Source organism: Taudactylus pleione, unplaced genomic scaffold (genome assembly GCF_031769625.1).
Source record: "Taudactylus pleione unplaced genomic scaffold, aTauple2 ptg001248l, whole genome shotgun sequence".
Lineage (NCBI taxonomy): Eukaryota > Metazoa > Chordata > Amphibia > Anura > Myobatrachidae > Taudactylus > Taudactylus pleione.
Window position 1 is genome coordinate 801,531 of NW_028285648.1, and position 24,786 is coordinate 826,316.

The window sequence follows — 24,786 nt, forward strand, 5'->3', positions numbered from 1 at the left end:
CAGCAGAAATCAGCTACTGTAACTGCTGTTATATTCCTATTAATGTGACTTATCCGGTGATTTACGTTTATGCGACAATTTCTGCATTTATAAATCATGTAATAAGCTTCAGGGACTAGACATGTTGGTATGTCCCAAATACACCATTAAGCACAACAGAAACCGAGCGGACTTCAACTGGGAATACCTAGTAAATAGCAAGTTTATTAGTGATAATTTAAAGAGTGACAAAATCAAAATCTGGATGTGTTGAGAACAGTCCTGTGCTAGAGAGAAAGTTCAGTGGAATATGAAGAACGCAGACTGAGGCTCACTTGGTCATAGAATGGCGTAAATTAGGATTCTGTGACATCACCTGTTACTTGGCACATGGATTTGTGGGCAATACAGCGTCATAAATTAGATGGGGGGGGGGGCTAGTTTGCTGGTCAATTGCAGTTTAGACATAATCATGTACCTACATTTACAACCACACTGAAAACAGGATTTTGTTTTGCAGAACAGGATTAATTGAAGATAAAAATAAGAGGAAGAAACGACATTTACTTATTTACAGATACTTATATAGCTTCAGAATATTCTGTTGCGCTTTACAATTGGGAACAATAGAGCGAATAAAGCAGGACTAGGTAATAACAGACAGACATAGAGGTGAGAGGGCCCTGCTCACTAGCTTACATTCTAGTGACAGTCTCTGATTCACGAGGTGCACTGGCTTTTTGCGCACTACAAAAACATTCTCTCCCATGAAGCGGTGGAGATTCTTATCCTAAAAATACTTGTCGCACAACGTAAAAGTGTAAATGGATGGAGAGGGTTCTCCTACAGCAAAGTCATTTTTTAAACATTTTACATCATGCAGTGTGTCAGATAGATGCATTAACTGGACACAACCCTTTTTGCACGCCCAGTTCCAGGGACCTGAGACCGGCCACAGTCTGCATTTGGCTGCCAAATAAGCCTTGAGAATCCAAAATGTTCTGGTTCATAAACCAGACCCTATTGTGTATCCGAACAACTGTTCGTTCACCTAGAACACAAAAGACTTGGCCTTGCTGTGCCTCCTCTGGTGTCGCACAAGATTTGAGCCATCAGAAAAGCAGCGGCCACATTGAGGACACATGAACGGCCTCTCCCCGGTGTGAATGCGGTGATGTTTCACCAGGTTGGATCTTTGGGCGAAATGTTTGCCGCACTCCGAGCACTTAAACGGCTTCTCGCCAGAGTGAATCCGCTGGTGCATAACAAAAGACGATCTGTCGGCAAAACATCTCCTGCACTCCGGGCAGGAAAACGGCCTCTCCCCGGTGTGAGTCCTCTTGTGGTACAGAAGACGTGACCTCTGGTCAAAGGATTTCCCGCAATAAGAACAATGAAACAGTTTTTCCTCTGCATGAAGTCGCTGGTGGGCAGTAAAAGACAATATGGAGCTGAAACACACTCCACAGGCCGAGCATCTATACAGATTACTGGCGCTATGGGTTTGCTGGTGGGTGACGAGGGCTGAATGATTAGGGAAACATTGCTGACACTCCGAGCACTGATGAGTCTTCTCAGGATAGTGCGAGGAGGCGTGCGGACCTGTTGGGGACAAAAGTACTAAGATAAACCCTCTATACAGTGAATGGATCGCTTCATCATGTGATCAAATTTATGCGTATTCATACATATGTATTATTCATACTTCAGGTTTTAATCAATGTTACACGTAACTGTTTTGTTAGCGTTTACCCTGCATAGAAGCTGTAGGTTAGGGAGCACAAATGTGTTGGTGCCCTGCAGTTTGGAATCTGTCTCAAAGGAATGAAAAAGGGGAAGAGCAATGTTTTAATAAAACCTTATTCAGCATAGTAGGGGAAACCGTGATTCCCTGTAGGAGACAGGGAGGCCGAGATGGCGGACCAGTGGGTGATGGACAAAAGGTCTGTCCGAAGGCATCTGGGATTCCACCAGACAGGAGCCCAGGGCAGCCCTGCGTTTACGAGAGGGATAACATTCTGTAATTTGGCGTGACAAATTGCAATTTAACTCAGTATCGGTCAATTCTGTTATAGACTTGGTACAGATTCACATAAGTGGGGTACAGTTTGCACCTCTTACACCATGTCCAATCTACACCTATAGATCATAGGTCCACAAAGAGTTTAGACAAACCAGACAGAACCCTGATGAACGCTACATATTATTGTGAAAATCAGTTATTTATAAGAATATAGGTCTCTCCCTGCTGTAGAACAAGCCAGTGTACCTAATATACACCGTCATATTCTGGCCACAGTGCACGGTTCCATTGCGGGCAATTGAGCATTTCACACGTACAGCGCACACAAAAATGGCATCGCCCACAAAATGACGCGGAGAGGAACCCGTGCCAATATACTTTACTAACATTTATATAATATCAAGACGTGAAAAAAATAAATTTATATATATATACATATATATATATATATATATATATATATACACACACACACACACACACACACACACACACCCACTTTGTATGCCTTTGTGTGTGGATCACAGCAGATAGGTTACCAAAAAAAAAAAAACTCTGAAAGTCAGGTCATACCCTCAGTAATTACAGTTGTGCACATTAGTGTGCGATTTAGAATATCGAGGAAGGAAGGTGTGCAAGAGGATAGATGTGCGACGTAATACATCATTATGCAGCAGTGGATGTACTTGAAGGCTGGGTACACACTACTAGACAATGTATACTCAGCCCGGCATGTACAACGGGACCTGGTGCCGTCAAGCGAGCTGATGCGGGCAAATGGCAGCATGGCCCTGGCTGATTACATGCCCCGTCGGACCCGCATGTAGGGCCGGAGGAGGATGTCGCTGACGCCCCACAGGAGCGTGCATAGTCAGCAGTATAGCGGGTACACACGAGACGATGTGAGTACACAGCATTACTCTTAGTTAGGCCTGAGCCACACTGGAGACTAATAAATCATTTAGAAAACTTAGTGAAAAAGGATTGAAAGGTGGCTGAAAAGACAATATACTGGCACTGCTGCATAGGGATAAATCTATAGCAAAAAAAGAGGTGGTGATGTCACTATGTAGGTCATCCACTCACTGGTCATCTCCAGCCTGGACTACTGTAACCGCCTCTTATCTGGCCTCCCTGACTCCCTCTTCTCCAATCCGTCCTCACTGCTGCTGCCCGGCTCATCTTCCTCTCCAATTGCTCTGAATCTGCCTCCCCTTCAGGACCCAATACAATCTCCTCACACTCGACTTCACCCATTCCTCTCCACCCTATGGGCCGTATTCAATTGGCATCGAAAACTGACGATTTTCGCCAAAAACTGAAGATAAGTTTTCTCCATCCCAGACCAGGCGAAAAAAAAAATGCAAAATCCCTATTTTTGGCTAAAAATGTTGGTATTTCTTTCAGAACCCTTTGGACACATCCCCCCCCCCCCCCCCCCTTTAATAATTAATTATCCAAAAATTAATTTGTAAGTTGCGCACTTTAACAAAAAACAACGGCGTTATTTTTGGTATAAAAAAAAAAAAAAAAAAAAAAAAAAAAATGTTGAAAATGGTTTTAATGAATTGGGTCTGATTTTTTGCGGGGCGGAATGGATGTGTGAAGCGTTTTAACCATCGCACACGGGTCGCAGCAGGCGATTTTTTAACGGTTTTTAAAAATGCGTATTTACGACACGAAAATATACTTGCACACCTTTTGATGTGCCCTCAATTTACATGGAACAGTATTTTTTTTCCCCAAAATTGTGCGGTCGTTTTTCGCCAAAGTGCGCAACTTACACATTGTTTGGGGGATCATTTATTATTAGGGGAGGTGTCCAAAGGGTTCTGAAAAAATCCCCACATTTTTAGCCAAAAATAGGGATTTTGCATTTTTTTTTTTCCACCTGGTCTGGGATGGAGAAAACTTATCTCCAGTTTTTGACGAAAAAAAAAGTCAGTTTTCGCCGCTAATTGAATACAGCCCTATATCTTCATTCTCCCTCCACACTCTTGCCTGCTACACTCAGCCAATGAGCACGGCCTCTACTTCCAACCGATTACCTCCTCCCACTGCCAAGATTGTGCCCGTTCTGCACCCTGCCTCTCGAACTGTCTCCCAGTCGGACCCACACCTCAGTCCAAAGCTTCAAATCAGGCCCTCAAGAGCCACTCCTTTATTAAAGCCTCCTAGCTCTTATTTAAACCTCTATAGCTCGGAGCAGGGGAGGGAGTAAGATAAAATAGAAGACATCATATATGAAGGGTTTTATCAAGGGTCAGGAGGTAGGTGTTCTACAGAAAGAGTAGAGGTATAAGACGAGAGAACATGCAATAAAAAATTAAGGTGATCAGGTAAGGGTAGTTAAAATCTGGACCAGCCATTAAGTTATATATATACTTTTTTAACAACAGTCCTTTTATGTGCGGGTGGCAGGTCAGGCTGATCAAGGTGCATCTACGTCTGAAACAGATTTGGTTATTACGCTCTTAAAAAAATTAAAAAGAAGGATTTTCAGTGCAGATCACACAGCAATTTGAACGCAGACCAATCAAACCATCAAAATATTTAATTTAAAAGCGGTGGATGAAATCGAGCAGTACATTGGCTTTTACAGCATTAGGAAAACATACAGAACATGGCAAATGTCTAATGTTTTTCCGCTTTAGAAAAAAAAAGACTGTAAAGTGTGTGATCATAGGCTAACCTTCTATATGGGCAGCAGTATCAATAGTGACCCCCCTTCAGGTTATAAACGTTACTAACCATATACGACTGCAGCGGCAGACATCATCAACACAGAGTGGAAGCGGCCATTAACCAATATGAACGGAAAAAAAAAAATAAACCTTTTTGCTATGAGCGGATGACCCTCATTGCTTCTTAGTGAACTGATAAGCTACAACTTCGCACTTCGATTCAACTCACGTAACGGCCATCTTGTCTCAGTGATGTCACTGGTTTATAGTGCACAAAATGGCTGCCACTGCTGTTTGTTGGCAATGAACACACTTTAACAATAGACCCCATCAGAATAGTTTTTGTTTTTTGCTTTTTTTTTCCAACTAAACGCAGAATTAGATGTCATTTTACACAGCAGATCAAGTTTGTATACAAATGTACAGAAGCGCAAATGTTCTATGAAGTTATTCTCCTAGTTTTTTTTTTTTTTTATTTTACTTGTAGGACAGATTTGAGAGCCAGGATGGAGGTGCCAGTCAGGGGTGCCCCGATAACAGACAGAGGGAGTTTAGGGGGACCTGGGGTAAGTGCAGATTAAGAGCGTCAGTGGACCTACTTTCCATCCACACAACAAAAGTAAGATTTCCTTTGGGTGGACTGGATTACTTTAATGAGGTAAAATGGGAGGAAGATAAACGTAATTCGCCATTTCCTGCGTTAGGGGAGGGAGAGCGGCTCTTTCCTCTCAGTGAAAAGACTTCATTTTTCTACCTCCTTGAAAATGGTGGAGACTGGGCCGCATCCTATACTCAGAACAAGCATCATCAACCTACGATTTCAACCATTTGAGATGCACTTCAACCCATGGATTAATGACATTCAAACATACAAAAGGGTTACAAGTAATAAAACAGGAATGATATCCTTACTCTCATAAGTAATTTAAGTCTACAATTATTATTTTTTTTAAATTGTAATGCATGAAAAGGGAGTCCCCTAAAAAGTGTTCACTTCCGTAATGTACATTTTTAGACTGATTGGTCACTGGACGCATCCCTTCAGCACGCGCAAGTCCTAAAACCAGATATTTGGCCTGCAGATTAATATGCATTTGGCAGACAACAAAACAAAAACAAAAAAAAAATCAATGCACGTCCACATGGTTTGTGGTTCGTCAACCAGTCCTATGATGTATCTCAATGTTTCTTCACCTAGAACACAAAAGATTTCCCCCCATTGTGAATTCTCTGGTGTCGAACAAGATTTGAGCTCTGGGAAAAGCAGCGGCCGCACTGATAACACACGAACGGACGCTCCCCGGTGTGAATGCGCTGATGCTTGACCAGGCTGGATCTCTGGACAAAACGTTTGCCACACTCCGTGCACTTAAACGGTTTCTCGCCAGAGTGAATCCGCTGATGCGTGACAAGGGCAGATCTTTCTGCAAAACATCTGCCGCAAACCGGGCATGAGAATGGCCTCTCCCCGGTGTGAGTCCTCTTATGCGACAGGAGACGTGACCTCTGATGAAAGGATTTCCCACAGTAAGAACAATGAAACAGTTTGTCCTCGGTGTGAAATCGCTGGTGGGCGGTAAAAGTCAATTTGGAGCTGAAACGCACTCCGCAAACCGAGCATCTATACAGATTACTGGCGCTATGGGTTTGCTGGTGGGTGAGGAGGGCTGAATGATTAGGGAAACATTGCTGACACTCCGAGCACTGATGCGTCTTCTCAGGATAGTGCGAGGAGGCGTGCGGACCTGTTGGGGACAAAAGTACTAAGATAAACCCTCTATACATCAGCGGATGGGTCGCTGCATCATGTGTGATACATTCTGCATATTTATACATATGTACAACTCAGACATCGGGTTTTACACAATTTATTCAGCATCATATGTATTTGTTGCCTAAAAATTAGACCCGTCATTCCCACATTACATTAGAATTTGTTTAGTTAGTGCTTAACAAAAATGTAAAAGTGAACGACGTTGTCAATCTATTCACATTTGTACAAATGGAAGCTGCAATATGGTGGTCGCTCGTATCAGATTAATGACATAGCACAGGTGCTTGTAAAGGGCAGGGTTTACACTGAACACAGAAAAAAGGGATATTCCCTCCAGCACACTGTAGCAAAATCAACATAAAATACTTACCTCCTAAATCTCTATTATCATGTAGGATTTATTAGTTACATACATTTGCAAATATATGAATAAGCGCCAGGCCATCGTCAAGGCTCCTCTATACTGGCGTCCCTAACATTAAGGGGTTCACCATATTTTTTGTTTGCAGACTTAAGAGGCATGAAGGGAGTCAGCATTAGGAGGAGGTGCTGGTCCTTATAGTGCCATGTGGAGGTTTCTAGGGTACCTCCAAGGTGAGTTAGCTCTCAGCTTATACATGTGCTGTTATCATGCAGTACACTAATTTGTAATTATATATCCCAGAGTGGGTGCTACTATTATGTAGCAATAATTATTTTGGGGTGAGCGTTTGGGAGTGGGGCCCCCAGAGTTGTTCTGGCTGGACCTTTTTCAGGGCATCACGACTTAATTCACATAGAATATTTTTATCACTTTTCTAATTGTTTATTATTTATGTCATTCTAATTACTTCATTAACACTTATTGATTTATCCTTACACATCTATCCTTTACACTTCACTATCACCTTTTTTCCCCTTTTCGTGTGAGGCCCTGGGGATGGTCCTTGGCTGGAATTTTTTTTTGGGTACCTTGCTTCTCGGACGTTAGGTACACCAGTATAGAGGAGCCTTGATGATTGGCCTGGCGCTTATGCATATATTTGCAAATGTATGTAACTAATACCTCTGAATCTCTATTATCATGTAGGATTTAAGTATTTTTTGTTGATTTTGCTACAGTGTGCTGGGGGGCAAATCCCTTTTTTCTGTGCACAAATGGAAGCTGCCATCTTTCTTTATACACGGTTACTGTTGTTGAACTAGTGCAAGCGCCATTGTTACGCCAATGAGGGGTGGAAAGAAGCAGAGGACCGAAGCATATTGTGGACATCCACATTTACTTTACGTTTTGATATGGGATCCCAATCTATCCCATCTTAGACTTCCATGTCTCGTATCACTTGGCACCAGACTGTGATGGCGGAAACAGTTACCCCTCCTGCCCTCTTATGGATCATCAGCCATAGCACGGAGATGGCATTTGGTGTGTCAATCAGTGATGCGAGCTGTATAATGGTGGCCTTAATGCTGAGAGGCCTGGAGGAATGTGGGAGGCTTCATATTTACAGATCTCCGATTTAAAGCTATAAAGATTGCCCTGGGAAATTGGGGGAAACATTCCATATATTGCCCGGTGAAAAAGGGAAGATATATTGTATACGGAGAAGTGAGCCAATGAGAGAGAGAGATAGGAGATAGATAGAGGCATGAAGAATGAAGTTTAATGCATTGCCTGTCACTGCTGGAATACAGATGGAGTAGAATCGCCTGTCACTGCTGGAATACAGATGGAGTAGAATCACAAGACTATCACATAGCTGGGGATGATCAGGTCTCAATAAATTGTGATCAATCACGTACACATTAGCCTTAAACCCAAAGAGACCAGATACACTTTGCTAGGCAGACGTTGTACATAAAATACTATGGGTAAGATCAAAAGGATATTATTGTGAAAATCATTTATTGCTATAACAATACAATCTAAGTGTCTAATAACCTAGCCGCAGGTACTCAGTCAGTTGCAGTTGACATTTCGTTTTGTATTCAGAGTAACTGAAATAGCAGCTTCCACAAAAGCAATGCCGGGAAACGACCTATATACTTTACTAACAAAGGTTATCTAGAAATGTGCGTATAGGAATAGAGGACTTTGTCTTACTCATTGTAATGAGTGGATGAAAGCACCTGGAAGACTCTAGGATGACTCAAGGTTGTTATCTAGTTTTTAGCAAAAACTTGTCCCACTCCTGAAACTGATACATTAGAAACCTGGGATTAGTTTCAAAAGGTGGCTGAAGGGATTGAATGTTGGTGTAAAGTTACAAAGAGTATGACAGGATGACCTCGCTCCGCCAGGAAACCACAGATTTAGAATAGAGAGTAACCTGAGCATGCAGCCTTACGTCACCACTCCTGGGGCTTCCCTTTCAGTAAGCGCCTATTACTGGCTCCTCCCACTGCATAGTGGGCAGGTACTTCGCAGTCCCCACCTGGCTCCTACTTCCAGCACCTGGAATCGCTCATTCCCTCAGGCTCCTCCTACCACCGGCACCAGTTACCACCTCTCCCAGGCTCCTCCTACACCAGCAGCCATTACCACCTCTCCCAGGCTCCTACACACCGGCACCCGTTACCACCTCTCCCAGGCTGCTCCTACCACCGACACAATTTACCACCTCTCCCAGGCTCTTACACACCGGCACCAGTTACTACCTCTCCCAGGCTCCTCCTACACCGGCAGCCATTACCACCTCTCCCAGGCTCCTACACACCGGCACCAGTTACCACCTCTCCCAGGCTCCTCCTACACCGGCAACCGTTACCGCCTCTCCCAGGCTCCTCCTACACCGGCAGCCGTTACCACCTCTCCCAGGCTGCTCCTACCACCGGCACAATTTACCACCTCTCCCAGGCTCCTACCACGGGCACCCGTTACCACCTACTTGTGGATGTATGTGGACACGCTGCTGCAACACTTCCTGAGTAGTGTCTGCTAATTCCCACTGGTCTATCACCATGGGCCAGTCTTAGCAGAGTAACTGGCAGAGGGCTTTAGCGTGGAGGCACTGAGCTCAATCCACTACAGCACAGAGTTTTGCACTATTCTGGTGGTGACAGGAGACGGCAGATGAAGAATCTTTTAGTAAGAAGATGTTTAATGCTCAACCGATAATCAAATTCTTCAGAAGTTCTATCCTAAGGTGCCCTAATGCTGAAGTCTTGTTTTCTGCTCTCTTAAAATAGGTTTTAGTGTAAGTCCATAATATCCACCCAGTACACAGACAACTCTAAGATCAACTTGCTGCTTTGCCCACCACCACCTACTTTCCTTACTGCCAACAACTTTGCTGTCTAGTTGAAAGAAAAACTCAGCACCATCTCTCAAGATCTCTTCTTTGACAGATCCTTCACCCCATACCCACTTCTTCCTATGCCACCTACCCACCCCTCAGTGCTCTCTCTGCTGTTACCATGGTTCTTAGAGTCACTATCCCTCTTCTAGTTTCCCTTCCCTTCTTCAATTGATCGGGAGGTCGGGACTGTTGAACTGCACATAAAGATGCAATCTTCTCGATCAGACCTTTTGCAGGAGAGTTTTAAATCTGTTAATAGGCTCACACTCCTGCATACACACCTATACAATTAGGATCGACCAGCCGATAAGGGGTCATCAGCCTGATGATTGTCTAGGTGTATACCCAGCTAAAGTCAGGACATTACCAGATCCCTTATCCATTCTCACAGTATCTCCCACCTTCACTACTGCAACAACCTGCTATCAGGCCCTCACCTCCACCTTCCTTATCGTCTACCATCCACCATAAATGCCACGGTGAGACTGTTCTCCCTCTCGTGCAGTTTCACTTCCAGTGCAAATCTGTATACCAACTCCACATTTACCTCCTGAATCCAATTCAAGTTACCAACCCCCACATTCAAAGGGTATATATCTTTCATACATTTCTGATCTCGTCATAAGATACACTCTTACTCCACCTCTTCACTACAGCCTATCAAAGCATCTGATGCTACATACCCTCTGCATTCTCCCCAACAGAGAGTGGAGGGGAGGTTGGGTTGACCCATATTACTTCGTAATTAGGAGACATACCTACATTTAAGCAGAACCCCTTTCACCTGTTCTTAGCTCTGTAAAAGGTCCCTTAATGAATGCAGTTGTCATAGATTCATTAAGAAACCTTCCATTCCTTTCTGAGAAAAAAAACCAGTCCTTAGATCTACAATCAACCAACCTCATAGCTGAGGATGACTAAATCAGAGCACGATGCTTGGGGACCTGCCACAAAGGGCGATACTACATGCATCCTAATCAAGATGAAATCTCTGAATCAAACTTTTTCAAATTGGATTTACAAAAGGGCTGTGGAAGGCGAGAGCTCTAAGGCCGGAGATTACATCCATGAGAGAGTCAGTGTAAATAAAAATAGAGGCGGCAACCCAGTATCAACAGGTTGAGGAGACGACCAAGGCCGGTCATGAACTCCTGAAGTTCAATATAAAAGGGGATTCCACTGCAGCCTTCGGAACACGTGATGGAGGAGATTCCAAATGAGGCCTTAAACAAATGGACCAGACTGGTCACCAGAGCCCACCAAAACCTTTGGCTTCAAGGATCTCTGGCTCAAGAAGGGAACGAGGACAAACCCCTCCATCATCAGCATGTACCAAGGCCAGACTAGTCTCTGATCCCCAGCCAGCCAATCAAAGCCCATATCATCCGCCCCTTATGATGCTGTAGCATTTGGGAATTATAAAAGTAATGCATATTACTTAAATGGGATAATCACATTAGTAGCCATTTATCTAGGAGTCACTGTGTAATACCGCTCCGGAACGGCTGTGTGTGGTTGCAAGAGCGAGTAGTCACCAAGTACCCAACTTGCTGATATGATCTTGACCATTATAGTCTATAAACTTATACTGCATTAACGGCATATAAAGCAATCATTTATGCATTTTCACATGTACAGTATATTGATACATTGACATTAAATACCACTACAATAATGTTTCCATGTTGAACAGAACGAATAGAAACCTGCACTTCTACTGTAACTACTTGAAAAACAATGTAGGAAAGAACATTTATTAAAACCTAAGAACATATCTAAAACAAAACTTGAGTAGGGAGGCCAATGCCGGGATCAGCGGGTTCCTGGGATTTTAGGGGAAAAAAAAAAACACGGTGGGATTTCAATCCCAGGATTGGTGGCTCCAATCCCAGGATTTTCAGGATTAAAATACGTGGCTCGTCTTCAGCCCAGGTGCAGCGCTGAGCACTAGGTCTGTCAGCTCAGATGCTGGCCCCGGGCCTCCTATGGCTGCGTGCGACATCATTAAGGTCATGCTGCACACCAGCCCGTCCCCTTCTACGGTTGCGCCCGCCCGCAATGCAGTCTGTGTGCAGCCGGCATTTATTAACTTAATCCCGGGAATCCCAGGTTTGAGCTTTTTTCCCCCCAGTCTCGAGTGTTAAAAAAATAAAAAATAATAATAATAATTATATTTTATATAAATAATATGAGCTGGGATTGGCCTTCCCTAAACTTGAAGGTACAAAATATCAGTCAGTCTCTCAATCTAAGTACGAGCCTGTAGGAGTAAATATAGGATTAAAAGTAATATAAAAAACAAACATTACCAAACCCCCCCAAAATGCATCTGGTCTGCTTATTAAGTGGATAAGACATTGCTTTGTTTTTATTTTTTAATTGCATATTTCTCAGTAAATGAGATCATATATAACTTTTGAAATATCTTGCTGATCGGGATATTGAATAATTTTTTTAATGGAATCGCTCAACTTTCATATTGAGCCAGGAGTGCGCCATAACAAAGGAACTCTTAGACTTTGTGTATTGAGATTCAACTAATTAGAGGAGAAATGTTTCACTGAACCACTAGCGGGAAATTAGCAGAATTCATACAGCTGAACCCAAACTTTATCTCATCTATAGGATGTGTGTGCTCTGGTATCAGACTGGCATTAGTACATATTTACAAGGATGAAACCTATTTATTCACTTAGAAACATGTCACCACAGCCATTACTCGGCGGAGCCGCACACTATAAGCACCACAGCCATTACTCGGCGGAGCCGCACACTATAAGCACCACAGCCATTACTCGGGGGCACTGTGCATTATAAGCACCACAGCCATTACTCGGGGGCGCCGATCATTATAAGCATCACAGCCATTACTCGGGGCCGCCGTGCATTATAAGCACCACAGCCATTACTCGGGGGCGCCGAGCACTATAAGGACCACAGCCATTACTCGGGGAGCCGCGCACTATAAGCACCACAGTCATTACTCGGGGGAGCCGCGCACTATAAGCACCACAGCCATTACTTGGGGGAGCCGCGCACTATAAGCACCACAGCCATTACTCGGGGGAGCCGCGCACTATAAGCACCACAGCCATTACTCGGGGGCACTGTGCATTATAAGCACCACAGCCATTACTCGGGGGAGCCGCGCACTATAAGCACCACAGCCATTACTCGGGGGAGCCGAGCACTATAAGCACCACAGCCATTACTCGGGGGCGCCGAGCATTATAAGCACCACAGCCATTACTCGGGGGCGCCGAGCATTATAAGCACCACAGCCATTACTCGGGGGAGCCGTGCATTATAAGGACCACAGCCATTACTCGGGGGAGCCGCGCACTATAAGCACCACAGCCATTACTCGGGGGCGCAGAGCATTATAAGCACCACAGCCATTACTCGGGGGAGCCGCGCACTATAAGCACCACAGCCATTACTCGGGAGAGCCGCGCACTATAAGCGCCACAGCCATTACTCGGGGGAGCCGAGCATTATAAGCACCACAGCCATTACTCTGGAGCACCGCGCGCTATAAGGACTTGTCTGTATGACTGATGGGGTCAAACCAAACCTTTATGTATCTTGACAGGTTACATAGTGTAGCATATTACTAGGGACAAAGATTGGTGATATTAGAAACAGTGAAAATGTAATTTAAGTATACACAGAGTGGCCGCTTCATTGTGGACGGACTGAGATCTGGTGTCGTGGGAGACGGCGGCCATGTCCCTGAAGACACCTCTGCAGACAGAAGCATCCTTTTCTATGCATGTATGCACTTACATTCAGCCACACAACAGACACATCCACATTAAAGAATGATACACAGATAATGCAAGAGGAGAGTTACAGATGACATAAATACCATCATCACTGAGGTCCCTGCACATAACTTACAAACCAAATAAAATAAACCGCGAGTTGCTTCACCGGTAGTTTGGCAAGTTATGTCCAAGGTGTCCTGCACTCACATGTAACACTGACAGGGCACAATCCATGTTCTAACCATTATGCCCAAAATCCGGCATTAACTGTACACCGGCACCACCAGCCTTCCCGGGCGACACCCAGCACGGTGGATCAAGGTGATTTTTGTCTTGCTCTGTGGGTCACATTGGTGGGAGACGTCAGAGCCAGGTAATGATTTCCTATCTTCCAGTGTCCGGGTTGCTTGGCCCACTGCCAACGCAGGTTCTAGAAGATGGGTACAACTCTGCCGCCTTAGAGACCGCCGTACCACATCCGTGATATAGTGCAATGATCTGCGTGTTCTTCCTCTGTCAGCGGCAATGCTGGATTCAGCGGTTGGTGCTCCCAGGTTCCCTCTGCAGCACACCAGTTGTCAGAGCAAGATTAGTGGCGCAACAAATGTCGCACTGACTGATGAGTTGAGGGTGGGCGAAAGCTACGTATGGCTTAGGCTCACCGATTCACCTAGCCGGCAGAGCAGTGGCGCATTATTAAAGTGAGATTCCAGTGAAGAGAGCACGGCTATTATCACACCGCACTCCAGCTCACAGAGAACGGGTCTTATTCTATAACGCACTATAGCTATCTTATGGGAGGCAGTGACCTGTACAATCGTGAGGACAGAGCTGCAAATGACAGGGGCAGTCACATGATGTGAGGAGGCAACACAAAGCCACATACAGGAGTTATATAGTGGAAGGAGCAGGGTCTCCCTGCAGCACAGAGTATATCAGGAGAGGAGTGATGCGTTACTGAGGACAGGGCTAGTGACATGATGTGAGAAGCCCCAGCAGCACAGAGTGGTAAAGGAGGCTTTTGTTATACTAATGTAGTAACATTGGTGTGTTAGAACCATATCTATATGAAGCACAGCTCACCTCATACATCCAGCTTGTTGATATTGGGCTGTTACACATTAGCCCTTATGTGGGTGTAAGAAACAGCATACAGGACACCGCAGATACTTTATGTACACAGTAAAAGCAAATATATGAAGATTATGGTGACGCAATCAGGGCGAGTGACAAGTGCAGCGCTGACAGATATGGCACAGACCCCTCATCTTTCTATGGGGGTTACTGGTTACTATATTGCATTGTGTGTAATAACTATTCCCGGTGTATAGGATTATCTTTCTTACCATCATACAAGAGCAGATAACATCGTGTTCGCTTCATATTTGTCAAATCAAGTCACATTTTTTAAACCATGAAACTATTGTCGGTAGGTTACAGTGGCTTAGTGGTAACATGTACGAATGTTTATAGCAGAGACAGAAAGGAACCGAGCGCAGACATCTGGTTTCTTGTAAAGTGCAAAGTAAGTGACCTCTTATCAAAGGTAATGATCTGTATAAATATATATTGTGTGATCAAGGCTGGCTGGCGTCACACATCATGTACTATGATCTGGCCACTAGAGGCATTGTCCCCCTGGTTCCTATACATGATCACTCACAGATATATATCACACACTTTATGAAGTCAGAAGTAATATGGAGGAAACGGAGGAGCAGGATGTTACATAACTTGTGCTTTACGGAATAGTTAAAAAGAAAAAAAATAAAATGAAAAAAAACGCTTATAATACATGTGATATTTCCATTTCCTATTACAGATCAATACACCAAAAAGGTGCTACTGATTATTTTAGTCTATGGCTGTATGTTTAGCCCCTGTGTATAAGAATGGGTTATAGCACAATGAAACAATGATGTTACAAGTTTATACACAAGAGTAACCAATCAGCTTTGATAGTACAGCCAGTCATATGAAAGCCAATATCGGATAGGTGACCGTGCACAATTACATCATCATTACATAAATCCCTGTGAAGGCTTATTAGATCATCTGCAATAAATGGCACATTGGGCGTCACCTGGCTGCTCGGCCCTCGGGATTAGTGATCCTATCACCGGAGCGACAGATAATTTACGCAGAAGCCATTCTTCCATTCTATTTATGAACATACCAGATAATTCAGCAGGATCATTACCAGGGATTGCAGTGATCATTGGGCCACTTAGTCTGCTATAGATATGTTATAGGCTGTGATATTGCAGAGTCAGGCCAGGGTAAGCCGACCTATGCGCCATGAGACATTTCTGCACCACGGTTATAGACAGGAAGGAATTTATTCTGCAGTATAATAGGTCTAATAAGTGTTTTGCACCCTCAGACGTCTAATTCATTGACTCGTACATCCTGCAACTTTATGTGCAAACATTGATTTATCTTTCTCACGACCTTCAGAGATTGTAACACAGAAACCACTGTAGAGCCTTGTTGTGTTCAGGGGTAAATACAACTTTATCTAGGACGCACAACTTCTGCTTGACCAACATGTTTATTGCTGTTGTGCCACAAGCACATAGCAGCCAATAGGTTACTGCAATCTGAATGTGGAAACACTGATGCTCCTGTAACACCTTCTACAGGAGAGGAGCCACCAAGAGATGCCGTCACATCCACAGTTTGTACAGGAACAGACACCAACCCCACCAGTAAGGGCAATGCAGGCGAGGGGGGTGACCATACACTAATTACACAACATTGACTAGGAAATGAGGAGAGGGGAGACTGGGCACAAGAAGTGCTGAGCAGGAGGATTCCTGGGAAGAGCGATACAGTCTAGTTCTTGGCTTCCAGACCCTCCTCAGGATAGAACCCAGCAGGAAACTAACAGGAAACATCTTTAGAGAGAGACCACAGTTTGCAAAACATTATCATCCATTGTCTGCGTCCTGGTTGGCCGGCACGTTTTCGGTGGAGCCGTGAGAATAGTGGACCATGAAACACCTTCCCTACGGCTCCTGATTATCCGCTAGTAAGGCAGATATTGCTCTGGCTAAAAAAAAGGTAAATGCTATAACATATTCAGGTACAGAGGCAGACAGAAAGAGCCTGAATTCCGTAGGCTGCAGTAATCACAAGCAGATCGGTCAGATTAATGGTGAGGAATTGAACAGTAATTTCTCCCAGAAGTTCAAAATGAGGAAGCGCCAAGGCCATCAAAGTCCTATTGAGATCCCAGGGCGCTATGGAAGGCCTCATGATAAGGCTTGTCCAATAAACAATGTAGAATACAACATAGGATGCCAACTGGATGTTGAAAATACTAGAAGCCAATCCCATTTCTTCTATGCCAATAGTACGAGATCATCTAGAATGTCTGGGGCTTTGCTGTAATCCAGGCTGTTGAAGCAGACAGAGAGCTAAAAGATCTATTATACCGTAATAAAACCCAAAACACGCCCATGAGATATTCTAGGATCTTGGGATTCAGCACCAAATGAAGACAATGTATAACCTAGTGGTAATCCCAAATTTGGGCAAAAGCACCTACTTCCTGCGGGCTGTCTTCGGTATTGAGAGTAAAATGAATTGTTCTTTTGGGTCATGAACAGGTCCATGGCCGAGAGTTCCCCTCTCTGTGCAATATGTGGTTATATAACATTATGCTTGGTCCAGAGGTACCAGACTCAGCTACTTAGAAAGAGTATTAGGTGAGCACTAAGATGAACTGCCGATATTGGGATCAGACTCACCTCCAACCAACCAAATTATATTCTTCCTTAATGGTGTAACCTCAAATTTCTGGTTCTCCCTATGATACGCGTCTCTTGAATATCCTGCCCTTGAAGAGCTTTAGTTCATTCCAGATGGGCAAAAGTGATTTGTAATTTGATGATTGTTTCTGGTTTGAAGATGCTAGAGGACACTAGTTGTTTAGACTGACATATTTCTTCCACTATGTTAAAGCCCTCGTCAGCAATGCTGATAACCTCACTGTGATCTAGAGTCCTGCCTTTAATTTCAGGTCCTCAAATTTACTAAATGCAATTCTAGGACCGATATGGTCTTCTCAAGGGGAGGATTGCACTTACTGCAGATTTCTGCACCCTTCTGAGGTTCGTGAAAAATAATCTGCGTTAAGTAGGGCTTGTCGCAACCTGAAGGCTGCATTGCGGCCTGCACTTAGCCCAGGAGCTGCAGCTTTCCACAGATAACCGCGGACATTATAGCAAGAAATAGTGGCCGTCGCAGGAAACAATCACATAGCTCCCATACACTTAGTCCGAGAACTAATTTCCTACGTAAGAATTGAAACGCCCCCTCAGGTAGAGATCCAGGAGAGAATCTGCAGTCACATGAACTTTTGGGGGGGATTCCCAGTTTCTTATCCAGGGGAAGGACCATCCTCTGCTGCTAGAAGTCTAGGATGACACCCACAAATACTCTGAGACGGCAGAAGATACAACTTCTCCACATTTATTACCCATCTCATAGATAACAATTTTACAGTTTTCACTATTTTATGAGTGGGCAGTCGATGTTCTCTGGAAAGATGGCTACTGCCAACAAATCTTAGACAGGGCACAAATAGAACTTCCCTGGAACCTTGAAGATGAACTAAGCACAACTTGATTCCTTCCCGAATAATCTAGTGATCTAATGATCTAATGATCTAGTGTCATTCATGGAAAACTTGACTTCTGGATTCATTGGGAGATGGCCTTATACATAAAACCTCCACTGGATTTAACATTATTATACTTTAACTCTGGCTCTTGGTTTAATCTTCTAAAATGTTTTCTCAGCAGGAAAAACATTTTTGACCTTCGATACTCTTTAGAATTCTGTCCGTTTTCGTACCAAAGAGAAATTCTCCTTAGAATGTAATGCAAAAGTCTGGAATAAAAAGCAGCATCCCATGGTCTTTGACCACACTGCTTTCATGGGCCAGTTGGAAAGGACGATTGTTCCAGAGACCATTGTGACAGAATCCGCTGAGGAATCTGATGAAGACAACAGCCATAATACTGGACGAGAGGTTAGAACCTCTCTGTTGGGAGTTGTAGTCTTGGGGTCTGGAAATATTACACCGGTTTGTGTAGCATATGATGTGTGATCTCACACTACCCATGCACAGAATGCAGCCGTTATGCAGACCCGCAAGCATTTTGCATGTATCCACCCTTACGGCTGGAGAGGAAGAAAGTAGGTGAGAAAAGACGTTCTCACCTACAGTGACCAGCAGGGGCGTGGTCACTGAAATGCGGCCCATGCAGACAAGTAAGCGCATATACATACGTTAGGCGGTGTATCTATCGCACCTGTTACAGGGCAGGTGCAAATCCACGTTGATGAGGAATTGCTGTATATTAGGTGCACATTGCTGCAGATGTGTCGGCATGTGTTGAGATTAAGCCTGACCGAGGCCACTTGTGTGAGCTGGAGTCAGTACCCTGATCAGCAAATAATCACACTTACTACTGGAGGGCAGCGACACATGTAGCAGATCCCCGCTGGGCGGCCAGTAACCTCGGGATTTCCCACAGTGTAGCCAGACGAGAGGGAGACAGTCGTCACACCCTGCAAACTTTATGTACACAATGGAGTCACGGGAAAGCCTCTCGGCTAGTGTAGTCCATGGTCTTGTGGTGAGTTAGGTCTTTTCCATTAGTTCACGGGTACTTTCCTGAAAGGACACTTACAGGTGCGCGCACTAGCGCAACTGGACGCTGAGCCACGTGATGCCACTTCATTCACGCTGGGAAGATCACTTTCCCACAGTATTGTATGATACCACTGGAACTCCCGGGGGTTCTTCTCACCATCACAACTATTAGAAGACCAAACATGACAAACCTGCGCTAAGGGTGCAGATTACGACATGTCCTAATGGACTCCCCCCTGCCTGGTTTCTGCCCCCCATGAGTGACTGGTGGGGAAGGGCTTCTATCAGCGCGTCTGTTCCTGTCCATAGGCGGCCATGACAACATCTCTTTGTGGATGATCTGGAGAATACACCTAAGCGTATCCATCAGCAGGGTGACGCTGTGTAGAAGTGCGAGAACCTCTGCTCTAAGTGACCTTTCCTTGCACCTAACATACTGCGCCCTACAGCCGGATGCACGGCCCCTCGCCATTATATGTGACCAGAGGAGCAGCCCCCAGCCTTCTCATTCCCCACCGTCAGAAATCTATTCTCTCCATGCAGCACCAGAAGCGGCTTATACCCAGAACAAAAGCCGCGCACAAGCTATGGGCCTGATTCAGAGCTGAACGCTATTCCGATGTTCACGCAGTTCAGCGATCATCTGGCGTGCGCATGCATCAGCACCACATTGCACATGCGCAGCAAATGAATTGCGATCGCTGTGAGGATTCACTCGCAATTGACTGACAGGAAGAGACTTTTATGGGTGGTTACAGGGAGTTCCGGACAAAACGCAGGCATGTCGGGTCGTTTCCTGGGCATGGGAACCAGCCAGTGTCTGCGATCGTGCACGCAGAGAACAAACCTCCGGTTTATCAAATGCCACGTTCCTTTAGAATGACCGCAGACTCACCCGAGGAGTCGAAGGTTTTGAGGGTCTACGTCCAAAGCTGCATTTGTGTAGGAAGTTGCGGGCACATACGAGGGCTCCGGTGGGCGTCTCAATACAAAGTCTACTGGCAGATGCATTAGCATATTTTAGCAACGGCAATCGGTGAGAGTATGCAGCTGCGTTTCTATTACCGTCCGTCTCAGAATCAGGCCCTATGTGCGACGGTGTGATGTGCGTCAGTTTGGTATAAGTGACAATGATAGAAGAGGGAGCATCACTGACCTGCACTGGGTTCTGGGAGGAATTCCTGCAGCCCCCGATGATCATTAGCTTCCATCTCTACAGCGGCCTCAATTCCTGTGTATGACCATAAACAGACACTATTACACACAGACACTATTACACACAGACACTATTACACACAGACACAGACAGTATTACACAGACAGTATTACACACAGACACACACAGGCACAGACAGAGGGAGCGAGTTACTCTCAGTGGTATTAATTAGTATTAATTATTCCCATATGTCACACTGAACGGTTACAGGAGGAATAGTTGCCCAGGCTCGTCTGCCTCTCTCACTCTTACTTTCTTCCATCACCAGCTTATATGGATGAACGGAGGCATTATTATTATTATTATTTTATAACTATTTTATTATTGAAAATTACTGGTCACCATGGCAAAGAGAAGGTCAGTCCTAGGGACCAGCCCTAGAAGTATAGCCATCAGCTCGGGTTTCGGTATGGGATGCCGGCGCTGAGAAACCATCCCGACAGGGTTAAAAAACAGACACTGGCCGGTGAGTACTCTAACCCTATCTCCCCGCAGCCTAACCCCAACATGCCCCCTGCACAGCCTAATCAACCCCCCCAGTGCCTAACATTAACCACCCCCCTAACCCCAATACTTACCGCCGGGATGCTGGTGCCCGGGATTCTGACTGGTGTTGGCATCCCGACCGCCAGGATGCCAATTACATCCCATCAGCTCCGCTTATAACCAGGCAAATTGGGCTTTCCATTTTTAAGTTTTGGGGTTTTATTGTTGGACCAGCCACCAGCCACCATTTTGTTGGGCCTTTATGTATCCCCCCCCCCCCGTGCATCGGGTCCTGTGTGGCAAAGACGGGAGGATTTCTCTGATGTGCTACAAAAGTAGACTATACCACCTCTACCCCCCCAAAAAAAACGAAGGGGGTTGATTTACATCCTCCAGGGTCTTGCATGTGTAACTGGATGGTCTAATACCAGGCACCGTGTCTGCTGTAAAGGAACGGACCTCTCAGATCAGGAAAATCAGGAACGACGCTATAAGGGTCCACAGCCTACGTCACCCAATTATAGTGAGTGGTCAAGATAACTCCGCGTTATCACAGAGAGCTGACATTACTCCTCCACTAGAACTAGCAGATCATGACCGATACAGGAGAAAGTTTAATTGTTCCCTTAAAGTTCCTCTAATATTTCAGTATCCGCACCTTCAAATGAACCCTGAAGACAACTGTAAATCCACCAGGATTATAGGGAGTGGACAACACAACTCTTGAAGTTCCTTTAATATTCAAAGTAACCACACCTTCAAACGAGTCACTAAGAGTAAACTATAAGCCCATCAGCCCTCATCACCTAATCTTTCCCAGTACTCCCTCCCGATTACACCCCTCGCTTTATACTGTAAGCACTGACAAGCAGGTCCCTCATCCCCCTCCTAGCTCTAACCCTCACACCAGTTCACCTCTGTTCCCATCCCTCACCAACGACTTATCTTGTGGCTCTGTTCACTTATAAACTGAACTTCGAGCCATTGAGGCTGCGGTGATGGCAACTAAACAATATGGTAAACTTTGCTGGAGACAGTCACCAACTATCCATTCACCAGCCCCTGATGATAGAATTACTATTCTGTAATACGAGCAGACTCCCAACGCTCACTTATGTGGTGCCCTTTACTGGTACCCAGACTTTCTGAACCTACATGTTACATTATTAATGTAACATATTCACAGCGATATAGAACAATCTACGAAGCGCTGGGTCTCACAGTCTGGGGCTATTCTTTGGATTGGTGACATTACTACACTCCACTAAAGTTTCATTTTTGCAGGAAATCCTTAAAGCTTACACGATGACTGCAGGGGAAACCAAGGTCACTTGTTATACAGCCTCTCTCACCTGATCTGATCTCAGCCGGAACAGCCTCTTCCTTACACTGTTGGTAATACATCCCGTCTGCTGGCACAGCCTGTCATATAAAAGAAAGGGTCACATATGTGTCCAATACACACATTACATGTGACATTCAGGACTCACGCACAGGGCGTGGGGACATGAGAACACCACAATACTCTGCCATGTGAGGGAGCAGAGCTGGGAGAGGTCAGACTACCTGATAGTCCTGGCTGATAATCCTGCTCTCTTCCTCTATACAACCCGGCGTATACAGAGGGGCCTCACATCGGTCTGGGGGATTTCTAAGATTACATCCACCTGTGGGGGAATGGACACAGATTAATCAGCCAACGCAAGCACATTATAAGGAATTACGTGCCATAGAACCAAAGTCATGGAAAAAACACCTTTACCCCAACTCATTGCTAATGGTCCATTTTCCTACAGCTTCACTGTCAGCAATTACGGAAAATGTGGAATATTTTATATATATATATATATATATATATATATATATATATATATTTCTTACATTAAATCCTTTACTCAGCATCCGATGGGAAACAGGAGCTTAGGCACTTTAAATGTCCTGCCTAACTGCTCCCTCTCTATACCCCAATAAGATGCCAGATCATCAGTCATTTTTATCAAACCCCAAAAGGGACAGATCCAGGAATACAGAACAAATGAGGGGACAACAAGGTTCTCCAACAATAACAGGAACATGGACACTAATTAGGAGAGCACGAAGAACAGAAATCCAAGCAAGGACATAAAAAGGTAGTCGCTAGTGTTCCACAGTGACAGAGAAAAGGATTACATTTAAGTATAACAATCCTATTTTCTTCTCTTTCCTCCATTGAGGACACTTGAATACTGGAGACATTCCAAAGCGGTCTCTACAAGAGGGTGCATTCAGAATTAGTGGTGAGCAGCAGCTTGCAATCAAAACTTCATTTTTGAGAGCCAAAAAGTTTTATCTGTTTAATTTAGTAAATGCATGTACCAAAAGACCGGGTAGCTGCCTGCTGAGATCCGTCCCAGGAAGCATCCACCGAACAGGTAGACTGTCGTATCCTGCCACATTGTAAGCCTGGTGTACTATCAATTTAATCCAACTAGCAATGGTCTCTTTAGACCAACCTCCTTTATGGGCATCTTAGGGTCATCCGTCCTACAAGTCACAGGCCCAATGAACATATGTCCCAATGGCCCTGATCACATCCAGATACTGGAGAGTACTCTTCGCCTAGAGCGTTGACCCTGGATCACAATGTTCTGCTCAAGATTGAACTTGGAGACCACTTTGAGGAGACAGAAAGGTTAAGGGTCTATTCATGTACTTTTGCGCTACTGAAATGCTACTTTTCACTATACTTCGCATCAGTTCGATTCAATCTATGGCTTTGTTGAGTAGCAATTCGTGTATACTCCTTTTTCCGTAGAAGCTATCCGAAAAAATGTCTTCTGTTGCGGTCCCCTGGAGTCGGACAGGTGGTCCTGTGTGCACATGCACCGGTAGTGCCATTGGCGGATCTGTGGCTTATCAGGGCCAGAACGGGGGCTGCTGTGGGGAGTGGGGGACAGACTAGCTGGGAACAGCTGCTGATCACCTGGTTGGAGGCTGCAGACAGTTCCCACGTACTCCAGCAGTGCCCAACACAGAGGAGCAGCAGAACGGGGACCTTAATGAGCAGCGCGGTGCTGCTGTCCACGTAATGAGGAGGACTGGCTCTGGTGCCAGCTAGAAGCGTGGAGGGGGAAAGAGCATACACATTTCCCAGCCTCCATGCAACACAATGCTCCGCAAACAGGACTGCATCAGGAGGGGGCAGGATTGTGGTGAGGTCAGTCAGTGCGGGGACTATAGGCAGGCTGCTGCTGTATGTGTCTGCCTCCCAGCACCCAATGCATGCAGAGATGGTCTGGGGAGATAACTTATACCTCCCCAGCTGGGCTGAGTGCAGACTCTGCAGACAAGCTTAGTAGCCAAGGCCCAGGTACCTCCGATTGGCCAGCATGGAGACCGCTGTCTTTGCTGCTCTTCTTCCCTCAGGAGGCTCATTACGCCATCCAGATATGGCAAATTCTTACTTGGAAGCGAAACGGAAAGAGGAATTGTCGGTGCTTCTATGAATCGCTCTTCCCATACCAGTGCGTAGACTAATCAGGGGCCCCGCTGGAGAAATCTGAGATTTCTGCTCAGTGGCCCCTTTTCTGAATAGGGTAAAGCAATGAAAAGCCATGTTATCACTGATAAAGGGCATTTCACTGCTACATGAATAGATCCCATAGTCTAAAAGAACAGTTCAGTCTTTATAAAAGGAAGGAGAGAAAAAAAAAAAAAAAAAAAAGGACCTACAGATGTATCCTCATACAACTAGCCTCCTTGCGCATTAAACAGCCCTACTAATCGCGCCATGCCGTGGCATGACTCTGCAAATAACGACACATTTGAATGTAAAAAGTAGCACGAAAGACGCTCAGCGCTGCACAGTGAGCTGAATATTTAGCACAAGCAGCTCCTGCAGATTAAATTGATATGCGGCATGCCTATGTTCTGTG

At 45.0% G+C, this 24,786-nt stretch overlaps 1 protein-coding gene across 4 annotated transcripts in view; it reads right to left on the bottom strand.

The window, feature by feature from the left end:
- LOC148450958 (uncharacterized) overlaps positions 1 to 24,786 on the bottom strand; it is a 66,115-nt gene that overhangs the window by 6,602 nt on the left and 34,727 nt on the right. The window contains exons 8-12 of one of the 4 annotated variants that reach the window (XM_088462479.1): positions 22,439 to 22,539; positions 22,225 to 22,294; positions 20,327 to 20,401; positions 6,072 to 6,431; positions 1,222 to 1,581 (exon numbers count right to left, since the gene is read on the bottom strand). In XM_088462479.1, the coding sequence (XP_088318605.1) occupies positions 1,222 to 1,581; positions 6,072 to 6,431; positions 20,327 to 20,401; positions 22,225 to 22,294; positions 22,439 to 22,539 (966 nt within the window). Of the gene's footprint in view, positions 1 to 180; positions 1,582 to 5,247; positions 5,257 to 5,906; positions 6,523 to 20,326; positions 20,402 to 22,224; positions 22,295 to 22,438; positions 22,540 to 24,786 lie in introns of those variants that run through there. The other 3 variants (XM_088462480.1, XM_088462481.1, XM_088462482.1) reach the window with 3 other exon arrangements.